The sequence below is a fragment of the Ammospiza nelsoni genome, chromosome 9 (genome assembly GCF_027579445.1).
Source record: "Ammospiza nelsoni isolate bAmmNel1 chromosome 9, bAmmNel1.pri, whole genome shotgun sequence".
NCBI classification, from domain to species: Eukaryota; Metazoa; Chordata; class Aves; order Passeriformes; family Passerellidae; genus Ammospiza; species Ammospiza nelsoni.
Window position 1 is genome coordinate 21,664,749 of NC_080641.1, and position 15,692 is coordinate 21,680,440.

General features: G+C 37.8%; 1 protein-coding gene across 1 annotated transcript in view; it reads right to left on the reverse strand.

Moving 5' to 3' along the window:
• The window catches only part of HS2ST1 (heparan sulfate 2-O-sulfotransferase 1), a 71,584-nt gene that overhangs the window by 9,447 nt on the left and 46,445 nt on the right, over nt 1–15,692 (reverse strand). Inside the window, exons 2-3 of the mRNA XM_059478001.1 lie at nt 7,290–7,528; nt 1,131–1,216 (exon numbers count right to left, since the gene is read on the reverse strand). Of these exons, the coding sequence (XP_059333984.1) occupies nt 1,131–1,216; nt 7,290–7,528 (325 nt within the window). The remainder of the gene's footprint in view (nt 1–1,130; nt 1,217–7,289; nt 7,529–15,692) is intronic.

Sequence of the window (15,692 nt, forward strand, 5' to 3'; positions counted from 1 at the left end):
TTATTTGATTGACTGATTTGTCAGTAACTTTTTTTGCCTTTTACTTCTTGTAAACTTGGTGCCACTGGTTATTTTCAGCTACTACTGTAGCTTTTAGCATTTTCTGATAATGTACTGTTTTGGGAATCCGCACAATCACTTCCCCATCTCATTCTTTGTAATAAAAAGTCCAAATTAAAAATCAGAGTACATGACAGAATGAGTAATTAAAAGAAATGACTAAACAAAAGGAATTATTACATACAAAAAAGAATTTAAATAAATACTTTAATGCACAGAAACATATAAACACTGAGTGATCATCAGCAAGAGGTAAAAGTAGCGGTTACTATCATTTGTGCAGTCAAATGTAATGAGATCTGAAAATGCCACTTTCAATTTTAAATAATTTTCCACATGCTCCAAGTGCAAGATGAAGCACTGCCTAGTAAGCATCTTAAGCAAAACTGACTTGTCAGTTCAAGGGGAGGTTTCATAAAACTGAGGTACTAAGGATCACAGTTTTAGATCCAGGAGCAAAAATAAGACAAGAAAAGAAACATGAAAGTGGGAATAAAGATATGATCCTGAACCTTTGAAGTCAGTGGGACGATTTTTAAGATAATTTATTTAATTTAATTTTAGAAGTAGCAGCATTTAACTCCACAGGAATTATTCTGATGTTTTTTCTAGCAAATCAAACTATTATAGACCAGAAAACTACTTCAAAACATAACTTTTCATATTTTGATAAAGTGTAAAGAGATACTAAGGTAGAGAAGAATGACATAACTTAAGAGGCAGGTGGTGTTACTCTTTATATGAAGCATTTTTGAGAACAGGTATGTTAAACCTCCCCAAATGGGAAGCCAATCCTAAAACAGAACCGCCAGGGTTTCAGAAAAAAACCCATGATTTTCAGCAAAACAAACTTGGAATTTAGACAGGGAATACTAATCCCAATATATAAACGTTTTCTTTTTTAAATGAGTCTCGGCTACAGCATATCATGCAAGGAAACAAGAGCAGTGGGTGAAGATCTCCCCCAAACTCCGGCGCTCCGGGAAGGCGGGGCCGGGCATGCCCACGCTGCAGTTCCCGGCCGGAGCGCTGGAGGGCGCGGCAGCCCGGCCGAGCCCACGCGAACGTACTTGGCGAAGTCCAGGTACGAGACGTGGCCGTGGTAAAATCCCGGCTTCATCTCCTTCCACGAGGTCACGTTCTTCACAAAGCGCACCTGCGAAAGGGGCAACAAAAAGTGTTTCTGTGTGCCTCATTGCATTTACCCATACACGGCCTTTCCTGCCTTTTAATCTTATAATGCATTAGATTAAAAACTCTATTTTGAGTATTATAAAAAAAAAAAAAATAGTGGCCCCTAAAATAGACTTTCCTGCAGCATACAGATAACTGATTTTAGGTCATCAGAATTGAATGATCAGAAACTAACAAAACCAGAATACAGCAATCAGAAAGACAGTCCAAGGAAAACTTTCACAAAAACATCAGCAAAACAAACATTTATATTTTTGTCAGTCCATTTTATTTGTAATTGGAAAGGAATGAAGGATTCTTTCAGTAGAAATGCAAGTACGTATTTTATGAAATTGTCTGTCTGATCTGATATTCAGTCCCTCAAATAAAAGTGTACTAGATTTACAGCATGTTCTTAGACCTATTTTATTGGGATATAAGAAACAAATCTGATGGTTCATTTACTCTTCCATCCCAAAATGCAATGCACAAGTAATCCAGAAATGTTATAAATGCATGCAATGTAAATCAGATCTACAGTTTGCTATTTTGAATAGTCATCTTAAGCCTAACATTTCAGTGAAACTTTCATGCTAAAGCATGAAGTAGCCCTTGAATGAGGGCTGATAGAGCACTTATTGGCAAACTTCACAAAAATAGGAATAGCTTTACATTTCAAAGAACAAAATAAGACACATGCCCCAAACCAGAGAGTGTGATCAAATTAAGTGGGACATGCAAATCCTGATAGAGCTTGGCTTTACTAGATGAACAGAATATTCTAACATCAAAGCATGTAACTGAAAGTTATTCCAAAACTAGTGAATTGGATAATAAAGAGAGGATGATAAATTTGTACTGCCCGAGCTGTCTGACAAAGATATGCCATTTCTAAGGTTGTGAATTAAAAGATAATGTTCTCTGCACATCTGCAATATCTTTTCTGTTATACAGAGAAACAGACAACCACAAAGATTCTAAGGTGAAACAAGAGAGACAAAAAAGCAAAGAGCTCAAGACAACACATTAACTACCATTCTGTAAGGACAAGTATATTAAGAGTGTCCTGAAGCATAATATTTACTATTTGTTATAACGTACCAGTTGAAGATTTTAAGAGGTGAGACTGGCCTGCTGCTGTTTCTTCAATTGTGCAAAACTCATGGTCTATGATTTAAGAGATTGGTAACCTTATTTCTTTAAACACTGGCTCTTGGACGCTCAGATAACAGAAATTTATACTAATTTTTAATAACAGGTAACATGAATTTTTTAGTATACAAGTTTCACAGTCAGTGGCATTACAAAATTTAAAGCATATATTGCACATTAAAACGGCGGCAAATCTAGCTGAAAAGCACTGCACAGTGTTACACAACTGTGTTTTATAAACTGCATTGGCTTTCTGTCTGGTTTTGTCCATAGCACAAACTGTTAATATGGGACTTTGAACCCAGTTGAACTACCTTTACCTTCAGTAAATAAACTGAAATAAACCACAATTCCATTCACTGTATCTTTCCAAAATTAATGACAAGATATTTTCAGTGGAGAGCCTCAGCTATAAATACTTCTTTACCTGGCAAAGATATTTCCTAAATATACAATATCAATCATCGTTCCTTCCCTCACCCACAAACCCCAAATGTCATGATTGATTGATACAACTCTCCAAGTAAACCAGTTATGCTATTTAGGCTGTGCAGTGCAGCCCACATACTAAAGTGTACATTTATGTTTCCATGAATGAGCCTTTTGAAATCTTGTATCATCTGGGATGATTTCTAATTTCAGTTTCTAATAGACTTGGACTAGACATAAGGTAATGTTAAGTACAAAATCATAAGTTTTTTGTTTTAGATCCCCATGCCAGCCATCTGGCATCAAAATGTAGATGTTTCAGGCCTCTAACACCAACCAAGCTAAGACAAGGCTAGGAAGGTTTTATAACACACCTGTGACATTTACATCTGTCTTAGGATGGACCTGCAACATGCTGAGCCCCTGAGAACTATAGTTTTTAACACCTATAACTAGCCTGCAGGCAAGAGATTTTTTTTTTCCTCTCATAATTTGCAGCATTCCAAAAGCCAGAATTGTTTCAGGTCATGGACAGCCTAATGAGTCTGGATTCACACGTTTTAGGTCAGAGATGAATATTGCTCACCGCTTCATACTGTTAAATATGATCAATTTTACTTTTCTTTTCAGGGCTTAGCAGATACTGTAGCTTTCAAGAGACAGAGCAAGCTTCCCCATCAGAGCCCAATTGAATAAAATTTGAGGCGACTTTAAAAGTTCAGATGGATGTGAATGGAACTCCTGTGAAGCTGTTTCAGGGTGCTTTTATATAATCAGCTACAAAGTTGCTTCACAGCCTTCAGTAAGTGGGAAATCAGCTGAGGTTCACTGAATTAAAAAGCCCGATCAAAGGTACTCCAGGGGCATAAGATGTCCTGACAGGTAAGTTAAACACATTCAGTTTCTAGGACAGCAGGAATTTAAAACAAGTCCCAGTGAGCCAAAAGAAGGAAAAACCCAACCAGCATAGTTGGTCTGAGAAAAAGCCATATGTGCAATGAAAGTGATGCTCTAAGTTCTGATCTCTCTCCAGTAACTGCATCCATCAGTGCCTCTTCCCTAGAGTCTGACTGCACACTCCCACATGAATTCATGCACACACAGACACACTCACAGCCACACACATGCATGTGTGCACATGTGTGCAAGAGTGTGTGTGTCTAATTGTGTGTCTGAGTGTATCTGATGTGTGTGCATTGTGACTGCGTTTGTGTCTCAGTGTGAGAGTGCCTGGGTGTGCACAAGTGTGTGTGTGTGTGCTAGTGTGCAAGAATGAGTCTGAGTGTGTGTGAGCATGTGTGATCTAGCTCTGAACCACAGGTCTGGAATGCTGGAACAGTCAAGCAGCACACCTTTGGCTGCATGCCATGAACAACCACAAGTAAGCTCAAGGAAAAGGACAGCTGAGAATCAGTTCTGTGAGATGGTGAAAAGATTGAGTTCACCAGTTCAGCCATGGTACAGCCAGGATACCTGCCTTGAAGGTACCTGCCTTGTACTTTTCTTTCTTTCTCAGAAGGAAAAGTACAATTGACACACATGCAGCACTTGTACTCAGTAGACCATCTAACTCCAAAAGAAAAATTCTTAAATGTCCACAAGCACATATCAGTACTTCCATTTCTTGCAGAGTTGCTGCAGGCTTTTCACTTGTTCCACTTCTGACAGCCACTGAAACCTGCACTTGCAGAGGAAATAAGTACCACTAAAAGCCACTATGACTGTGCTGGCCTCTGAGAGACCAACTGTTTTAGAATGCACTTGGAAGCAAGATAATATATGGTCATGGTGCTCTTTAGAGAAAAATTGAGAGAGAAACTGAAGGAGAAAAAACCCAAGAAACAGAAGCCAGCAAGCTGAGGGACTGAAAGAGTGGATAATTGTAGCATTCATAAGAGTACAGAGAATGTTCTCACACCCACTTTTTAAATAATATATCAAGAACACATGCTGTAATGCAGAACAGTAATTTAATTTTAAGTGCTTTCAATGACAACTTCACCATGTAACAAAAGCAATAAAGTTTGTGTGACTGGTATGCCATCCTGATGTGACACAGGCATTCTTGTATGGACAAAGTGTCACTGCTGAAACATGCAAGCAGCAAGTAAAACTCAACCAAACAACTACTCTGATTTAGTTAAGAAAAGCACACAGGTCAGAATTGCAACATGAGCAACACAGCACTCAGCTTGCTGCAAAGACAAAGCCTGGCCTGGGGAAAGAGGGGCAGCTCCCAGGATCCTGCTGCCAGAGGTGCTGCGAAAGAAAGGAAGGCTCCTGGGACAAGTTCCACCTGAAACTAAAATGAGTGTTAGGAACTCTTATCAGTTTATCTCAAATCAGATAGAGACTATATTTGGAGTGGATTTTAAATATCATTTGTTTCATACTGCATTCAAGAAGTAAAGGTTTCACATATGGGCTGAGAACTTAGAATCTGTTACAGAATTACAGTAGTTTGGAAGAAGTACAGCAGAAAAACTGCACAAAAGAACACTCACGAATTTACAAATTTCTGCCAGGCCTGAAGCAATCTTCACCTTACCTAGGCAGATTTGCTTAAACAAACAATATCACTAACAGAACAATTTTGTCTCTATGATATGTTTATGTATTTTACTACTGGCACATATACGCCTAATGCACCCAAATGAGCTATACTGGTGAAGGTGGCATATGAATATGCCATGCTAATCTAAGCCCACAGAGTAAACACCATGAGCTACCACTCAGCACCCCTGCCATCTCTTGAATTATGCAGTATGACTTGAAATGGCAAGGTCTTATCTCCGTGTATTGAAGGTGAATAATTATTTCTGCATCTTTGAACAACTATGCAATATATTAAGTTCTTCATTGCCAGCATCTTCCAGTTAATGGCCACCAAAAAACAGTATCAAGTGTCTAATTAAACTACATTATTTACCACCTTGGACAAGAGCATAGTATCAAATGAAGGTAGGACTGACAGTAGTGTATATGCTCAGCACAGACAGATTTTCATTTTTCAATAGATTATTACTAGAGGGAAGATGAAGAGTTTCTATTTTATAAAACTAAGCCAGCAAAGAACAAATTTTATTTGAATTAAGTTCAAACAGATGTAGAAATTTAAGGTAGCCTGTGTTTAATTTATACCTATTCAATGACTAGCTCTCCTATCCTCCAGGACAGACTTCCATTTCAAAAGACACCTTGAAAGAAACAGAATGTGGTGGGAAGTGCAGTACTAGGTATACCTGACTTGAGCATGATTTTAAATTAATAATTAATAGGTTTATTAAATCTTTTGAAAAATCACCCAGCTCTTAGTGCACAGGTCTTTAGTACTTGTTCTTTGCAGTGGACAGGACTTTAGTGGTGACTACCAGACTTCATAATCAGAGTAATCATGTATGACAGTACCACTTTCATATGTAGGAAACAATTTTACAGGAGGAAACACTCCACAGTAACATAATTCCACTATCAGAAAACAGATTCCAGTATCACCAAAATCCATTATTTCCTCTGCACAGAGATCCCTACCTAAACCCTCCTCCAACATACAGAACTGGAGGGCCTTTAGCATCTGCTTTCCCTGGCCCAGTCCAGCTGTGCTGAGCTGCTTCAGCCTGCAGACATGCACTCAGAGGAGCTGGACAGCTCAGAGCTGACATGCTGCAATGCAGAGCAGCTCCTGCCTCTGCTGCATATCAACTTCAGTGATCAGCATACAACCAGCAGCAGAGAGCTCAGAAACATTTGTTCTACAGGCGGGGATGATGACAGTGATGTTTCAGATCTCTAACCTGGATTCTCTGCAAGTGCACTCATGATGGCCAAGGAAATATTAATGAAAATAAACCAATAAACCTACTTCCTCACCCCAGCCTAATAAAAAACATGGCACTGAACCCTCATCTTTTTAAAATGCAGTAGCCATGGTCATTTCTAGTGCGATACTACAGTGATTTTAGTGAGGATTTTAATGGATGCTAAGTGACCTGTCCTTTGCAGAGCAAGCTATTTACAAGCACTTTTCTGTATGCTTTTTATCACCTGTGAGACCTGACCAGCCCCAGTACTGAAGACACAAGTCTAGCCCTGACAGCATGGCACAGTGCCTGCACTATTCAGAGAGCAAATTGCCTAAGACTGCATTCACTGCAGATGGAGATGACAGGCAAGTTGTATTACACAGCCAAAACAGTTCTAACAACAAAGGTCATTTCTACCCCAGTCATGCCCCTTTTAGCTTTGTTTTTGTCCAATAAACAGACACTTACCACCTCCAGTAGCCAAGCAAAAGCCTCAACCTATTAAGAAATAATATTCTCTACAAAGAAAATATGAAAACATTAGATTTCATTTATATTGGAACATGTGACAAAGAAGTTAAGTACATCAGAACACCCAAGTTTACAAGAGCAAAAGTTTTTTCCTGTGTTCTTCCCTGGTTTCATAAAGACATCCCAAATTCAGCAGCTTACCTGATCTTGCAGAGACATAACAGGGTTATTTTTGGTTGTATTGATATGTAGAACATGGTATTTGTTCTTAGCACAGAGATCATAGGCAATATTTGTGAAGGATGTGCTGGCAGTCTTGGGTACTCTGTTGTAAATAATCACCACATCATCTTCCTCATCCAGTGTCACATCTTGTCGGGGACCATCGACTGTGTGACGTTGCTCTATTTCTCTGACTTCATGCCTTGCAATAGCCCTTTCTGTTAAGGAAGAAAAACATAAAACTTCAATGTAAGTCTCACCAATTCTGAAGTTCAAACCTTAGAACACAATCTGGTGAAAAGCAGCAACTCCTGAGCAATAAAGGAAACACTAGCTGTAGTATGTATTTTTGACATATCTGAACAAAACTTCATCAATAAAAATGAAGGAAAGACAGTCCAACACAGAACACAAAGCCTAGAAAACAATATGCTTAGGGAACACAGAGCATACTCTGTGACTCACACTGATGTCATTATCTTTAGAGCCACCATCTCGAAAGGAAAGTCTATAATGCGCTATGAAAATGGTGACATTCCTGAAATATCCCACATGATTTCTACAATACCCCTAGGTAAAAATTATAATGGAAGAAGATTTTATTAATTTGAAGTTTGACAAGAATAGAAACAAGAAGTGCTTACAAAACAGGTAACAGACTCAGTTTTTTTCTGTTCTAGACAAGTATGCACTTTAATACAATTTGTAATACAGATGTGAAAACACTTTTTCTCACTCATGTGTGATGATACTGCCTTTAATAATGTATTCAAAGAAATCTGCATTTATCAATAGTGTAAGCTGAAGTTGATATCACAAGAGTAACCTGTAATTCTCTGTATTATTTTCTTTTACAGGGTATAGCTTTTTACAGATGACACACTTTTAACAGCAGCAGCAGCTCTTGACCTTTACTTCCCTTGATTCTTTAGGCAGTTTCTTCTATTTTCTTTCACCAAATCTCTTTAATTAGAACATAAAATCACTTCTAAAGCAGAATCATCAAGCTGTGAATAGCCTACCCTGTAATTCCACGTAAATTGTCTTAAACCACAAAATTCCATCTGTCTGAAATGCTTCAAAGCTTAAACTCACTCACTCTCTCATATGCTCATATCTCACACCCCATAACTAAGTTACATCAGTAGGAAAATGTTTGTAGGAAATGCTTATTGAGTGTATCTCAATTTTCCACATGACATCTGTTGCTCCCCACTACATCAGTCACAGTTTTTGCTCCTTCCTTTCTCATTTGCTACCTCTCCCATCAATGCTGGCAGACGTCCTATTTTGGAAAGAGATGAGGCAACAGACTCAGGTTTCATCTCTCTGAAGATGGCTACAGAAGAATGGGGCTGGCAAGTCTCCCCTTCCTGCCAGTAACAGATTAGAGGAAGCATTCAGTAGGGAACACAGTTAACTATGTGGCTGCCCAAGGCTACACGGATAGTGAATACCACCTAGAGAGGCTGAAATGAAACACATTTGGTTGGTATTTTCTACACTAGAGTAGTAGATCTAAGCCAGATTTAATCATATCTGCACAGAACCCCAGGGCTGATAATGCTTCCATGGAAGAGAGAAACATTTGTGAGAAAGAGACATGATTTGCAAGAGGATTTATGAGAAGCATCCTCTAATGAGGTATTTTAAACCTTGATGATTCAAGAATTAGTGTGATAAGGGCACTTTAAAGACCATGCATAAGATATAAAACTGCATGATTGGATGCAATTAGCAGAAAGGCTATTGCATCCAACCACCTTCAGCTTTCCATTGCAAGAGGGAAAGCAAGAACTCAGGTAAGGAGCAGAACCTTCACAAGCCTGATGTATACAGACAGTCCTATTATGAAAAAAAAAGGAGGCTTTACATTTCAAGCTGAAACAAACTGATCTTTAAGATGAAGCACTGAAATCACCTTTTTGAAATAATTGTAATACTTAAAAAACAAAATCTGAAATGAAGTGAAGGATATAAACTGCTGAAGTGCAAGAGGAAGCACCTGGAAGTGTCTAACCTGGTCAGCCACTCTGAGGGCCTGTTTCATTCTAGTCTACAAGTAATACAGTAATGAAAATTGCAAATTTTGTAAAAGTGCACATTTTTTTCCCAATCACAAACAGTTGGCAGTTCTTCCTGTGAAGTCAGGAAACTCTTCTGCTACTTACTGAAAAGGCTGTTTAACTCTTAAAGTGATGCATGATGCATATTGATTTTTTTCTATTTATAAGATTATTCAATTTATTTGGAGAAGGGAAGAGGTCCAGTAATGGTAAGCTGCAACTGAGAATAGTCTTTGGGATACCCATGTAATCAGAAGTTAGAGAATTTGAGGAGTTAATGGGCATTTGATTAATTACTTCATTTGCTCTTCCATAAAATTTAAATAATCTTAGAAGAAGAAGCCCTCTCATGGCTGAAAAATGAACAATATGTGTTTAGAAATATGGCAGAAAATGCAATATTTTAAAGATATTTGACATGTGGAAGATAGGGAGGTGTATTTACTAAATATATATCATGTTTACCAAAACATCTCCTTAGATGACAGCCCTGCAAATATAACTTTGATTACAAGAACCTATCTACGTAAGGTTGGACTGGTTTCACTGAAAACAATTTTTAAAAATTCTAAAAATAAGGATGGGTGATTTCTTTCCTCTCAGAGATTCAGTGGACAAAATGTCCCAAAGTCTTATTGCTTTCACTGCATTCTATTTAAACCTTGTGTTGTAGGAAAAATACTTATACAAAATTATTAAGAGCCAAATGCTTAAATAGGGTTAAGATCGTACACTCTAAATTTCACATTATATAACTACACCCATTTTAAAAGATATATGGCATTTAAGTAAGTGATACCTTTGAGTACAAGACAGGTTTTCATAAAACTATAATACAGGATAATTTTAAGGCATAAAATAGTCTGTTTCACACTGTTTTATTATTGCTTGTTGAATTTCCCCAATTGTAATACACAATATAATTGCTACATCCTTGGGATAAACTCTGTTCTGTCATCTGCAGCTGTCCTGCACACAAACTTTCATCAACTGCAAGGACAGTTTGCACACAGGCAGCACCAATATGATCAGTGTAATAACAGTTGCTGAACTGATTATTTACCAGCAGATGAATTACTTGCAGAAAATCCTTAATTGGCTGAAGTAGCTGTTTTGTAAACAGGAGAACAAGTTTGTTTTCTCACCCATTTGTCTACATGTTCTTCTAAATCTGCCTTCATCCTATTTCTGTAACTCAGCCTCTTGGCATGACTTACATTTCTTGAGCCATCCTCTTGTAGCAATAAACCACAAAATATCATGGCTAGCAACAAATTGGTATGCCAGTCAGATGCTACCAGAAAAAACACATAATGGGCAAGTTATGTCTTCTCCTTCAGCAGAAGCACTAATAGCAACATTTCATCCATACGCCATCGTTTCAAGGTTACTGCCCTTTCAAGTCAAAGCAGTTTCTCAACAAGCTCAAACGTTACTAACAAGAAATACTTGGGAGAGAAATGGACAGGCCAAGGATCCCAACTAATAAAATCACCTGTGAAAATGCAGTAGACCCATACATACTTCTAAAAATATTTGAAAACCCAGCTGAACCATATTTACATAATTACAGAAACAAATCACCCAAATGAACAATATTTAAATAATTATAGAAACAAATGACTGGGATCGTAAGCAGTTATTAGTCTACATTCCTTGCACATTCAAACAGATAAATGTCTTAGGTAAAACAAGCTTATTAGCATTGACTTCAAATCCAAGAATTAACTGCATAACTGCATACAAAATCTTCCCAAAGAAAATAGTGTGTCATGGATTCTAACAACTTAAAGATTAACAAAACCAAACATTTCAAATTCCTCACATTTTTCACAGAAGCATAAGAATCTCCTGGGATTTCTGAACAAAGAAATCCATCAAAATCAGAAATTCTTCTTTACCCTCTAACTTAGCACTTACCACTCTTGATGAAAGACACATTTAGAGCCTAGCTAGCTGTCAAAATCAAGTTAAAGTAATTGAAAAAATAATTCAGAGCATGCGGCTCTACTTTCCCAAACTATGTTCTTTGTCCTCTACATCTATTTTCCTTCTGTATGTATCTACAGATATTATTTAGGCTCTCTCTTCAATCTGACTTATGTGCCTGCCATGCTTCATTTGAAAGTGCCCACCCAGACAAGGAAAGACTCAAGTCTTAAAATAAATTTTAGCTCAGCAGCCTTCGAGTGGTGCCCAACAGAAGAAAAAGATGTGGATTCAAACTGCAGCCACACTGGCTTGAAGTGAAGGAACTGGACAGCTGGCCTGGACAGCACCGCCCCTGAGCAAACTGTTGCTGTATATTTACATTTCTGGACACCACATTAAACCAACAAACAGCCTTCCTGGAGCTGGCAGCACCAGGGGAGCCAGCTGACTTGGTGTGTCAGCTTGCTTTCCACCTTGCTCCCAGGCCAGTTAGGCAAGCAGCTCTCAAGCTGTCTCCCTGCCCAAAAGCTTTGTTAAATGCCTGACTGGCCTAAACACTGAACCCAAGCAGGACTGCAAACCTACTCACTATGGACTCCATTCTCCTCTGACCAAGAATGAGAACTAAACAACAGCTTAAAACAGAATCATAAATCTTAGCGAAGGTGATGTTGGGAATCATTTTCCACACCCACCACATACACACAAAGTTTAGGTATCCCAGCAAGCAGGGTTATTCTCAGAAATAATATATTTACTTATAGCAAATATTTCGATAAAACAGCATCCAATAAAAGAGAAAAAAATAAACGACTTAATTCCATCAAACATGAAAATTTCAAAAGTTTGTAAATGCTTTAAAACAGAATGTGCATACTTAAAACACATCTTCAGCTCTAACTACAGCACCACTTCCATGACTCCTGAATACTGCACATAATGCTAACTATAAAGTTAGGTAAAGATCTATGGAAGCAAAATGTTTATGCACCATGATGTGGTATATTTGAAAATAAGCATATGTCAAGCAGCTCCATAAGCTTTCCAACTTCAGATTGAACTGCTTTGCTTGACCCAAGTGTTGACTTCAAGTTGATGAATTAACATGAGAACAAACACAACAGTCACCATTCATTTTTGTTTTCTCCTAGTCACTTGCAATTTCTTGTTTCCTTGGGACAAGTAAACAGCTGTAAAGAGAAGGATGTAATCACACAAGGAAAAGCTTTGTGACTTTTCAGAACACCCAAACTGTCAGTAATCTGTTACGAAGCACTGTGACTATGACAAGAGCAAAGAAAAATAAGTTGCAAACCAGGGATTTGTTCTCTAAATAATAAACACCAGCTGAGTATATAAAAGTGGAGTTTGCTTTATTTACATTGCCTTAATATCTTAATGCAGGTCTCCAGTGTCAGCAAGAGAAGTTAATGGAACTGTTTTTTACACACATGCAGTTGTCACAAGCATTCCACTATACAAATATGCATGTCACTCCTTCAAGAAAAATCCAATTCAAATAGTGAAAAAAAGCAAGATCAATATAGAGTGTCTGACTCTATTTAGTAAGGCAGCCTGGAGACTGGTGCTTACCTACATGTATTTGTTATTTATATTATTACACAAGCTTTCTGCTGCCATACAATCACTTACTTTTTATAAAGGGTATTGACTAGCAAAAAAGCAAAAAGAATCACTAAACTACCTGTTAAAATCATTCAAAGGCCTATATGTAAGAACAATGCTGTATTCTAGTAAGTCCCATCAGGTTTAATAAAACTAATTGCTAGGACATACTGTTATTTGCAACATATTGCACTTATACCCCTGCTTGTCTTCACACATCTTGGCTAAACTAACCTAATCTGGAAAACAAGCTATTGCCATCTGCTCTAACAGCCAAAAAAGGAAGACAGCAAACAGCACTGCCTTCTGATCAGAACGGCAGCTGACGTGCTTAAGGTAGAAGAGCTAAACATTTTACTAGGAATCTGAGCAAGTTGGAGTACCAAGAATAACCCTACAAGAACTCTGTGTAGCACCAGCAGATAGAGCGTGATATTTGCTAAATTGACACTGGCTATGTATAGATTAAGCATTTACAGTGATAAACACGATTTCTAACCTTAATGTTGTTATTGGAGCTTGTGTAAAACAGAAGTTTTGAAAGAAGTTATAAAAAACAGAAATGAGCCTGCATGCTGCATGAGCCCCACGGTTGTTAAGTCATTACAGAATTAATTTTAATTACATTTTAAAAATACTGATTAGATAAGCTCTTGATTATATTTTTTGTTTTCTTTATAGAAACTATTTATCTTGGTCTTAGCTTAAGATCTTCAGTTTAATTCTATACCCTGGGTGCTTTGTACATAAATCAGAAGTAAGTTTTATTTTTCCCTCAAAAATGTGAATTGTTAATCAAGATATTTTCTACTTCATGTAGCTAAAATATCAACATAGATTAAAAATATTGCTTTATCTTTTTTTCCAGTCTAAGGTTTGCAGCCTAAAGACCTCATCTGCAAGATCAAAAAGATAAAGCATGAATAAAGATAAGCTCTAACAACATATAGACCACTTAAAAATTACATTTCAGGAACATCAAAGCCATTTTAAGTAAATGAAAGTACAAAAGCCCCCCTATTTTTAATTAAATGCTAGAACTACAACAAACACAAAATTAAAACGTTTTAATTATCTCTGGAAAACTCTTTTTGCTGTATCCTTCCCCTCCTCACTTAAGTCCAAGCTATTCTCAGCAGAACAAGGAATAGAAATACAGGCAGTATCAACCTTGTTCCTTTATGAATAAAATAATCACCTGCTGTAAGGGAGCCCTTCCCCTTTGACTCTCAAAGGACTGAAAGGAGCAGAGGCCCTGTGCACCCAAGGAGTGCACAGAGGGACCATTACAAACTCCTCTCACCACACACCCCCCTGGTGCACCCTGAGGTTCAGCTGGACTGTCATGAGAGATGCCCACATGAAATCCTCAATACCAGTTTGAAACCACACATTATAGAACATTTGTGACACAACTAGCAGCTAATGCAAACCTTCCAGAATCATCTTCTCCATGCTAAGGAACAGCGGCAATCATATTTCAAATACCTGCATATCAACATCACAAATATAAATCTCTTTGTAGCAGACATTGATTAGTAAAATCACAATTATACAAGTAAGAGCTTGACCTCATTTCATGTCAGTGTGATATGGAGCTCCTTGTGCTTGGTAAAAACAGAAATAGTCCAGGCTAGTGATGTGTACAGTAAGGTGGCTTTGTACAAAAAACTTCCCTCTGGCAGGAGAGCCAGCTGGCTCATTGAAAGCCTCTTGGTGTTAATCCTGATTTAGATTGGATTAAGCTTTTTAATTAAAAGGAATTCTTTTCCTACACGCATGAGAAATATTCTGATCTTCTCCCAGATCTTTTTTTTTTGAAAAAGGACTATTTGATGAAAATTTATCCAGAAGAAAAGGGCAAACCATTCCTTCAACTGCATCTCAGGTACCTGTTACAAAAAGCTAAAAACAATTCCAGCCCCCTGCTCGGTATTTTGGTCCCACACACTGAGGGATACAGCAGATTTGTATTCATCAATCTCTACCAATGCTTCCTAACCACAATACAGCACAATTATTCATTATCAGAAGACATACCATCACTGAACTTACTAAAAGTCAGAACTGCCAAATGTTATGCTGGGTAGGGCAATGCCACTGAAATAAAGGACAAAAAGAATTGCCCCAGTAAGTCCAGAGAAAAAGAGGAATTAAGATTCTCTTTTGATGTTTCAAATTCATTAAAATACTCATTTTATGACAGGAAAGTGTATTTAGCTTTACATACTGCTTTGTTAGCAGTCAGAATTGCACAGTATGCAGAGTTGACTGGTCCTGAGAAAAAACCAAAGCACTCCAAACCAAACACTAGGAACACCCACATATTTGGTCAGATTATCTTTTGCAGACATTAAGACTTTCAGTGGTCAGATTTTATTTTATACAAGCAAAGTAATCTGCTTCCAACAATAGTCAATAGGCTAAAATCTAGCATTAACCCATTTCTAATAAGGCTGAAGCCTGCAGAGCTCTAGAAGGCAATAATGCTTTTGCTGCCATTGAGAGCGGAAGTGTTCTGAACTGTCAATACCGAGGCACTGATGATGCTTTAATTTGGTTTTAAAGAAATATTACACAGTCAGCACAGCTATGAATAGCAATGCTAAAACTCTATTTTAAAGCAATGGTTTGTGGAAACGTCACTGCCCCAGCTCCCAAAGACACTGTGACTTTGAGAAGTCTGTGCCCTCATGAGAGGTGCAGCTACTGGTCTGAACTCAGCTCTCCCCAAAGAAGCTGTACAGTCATAACACTT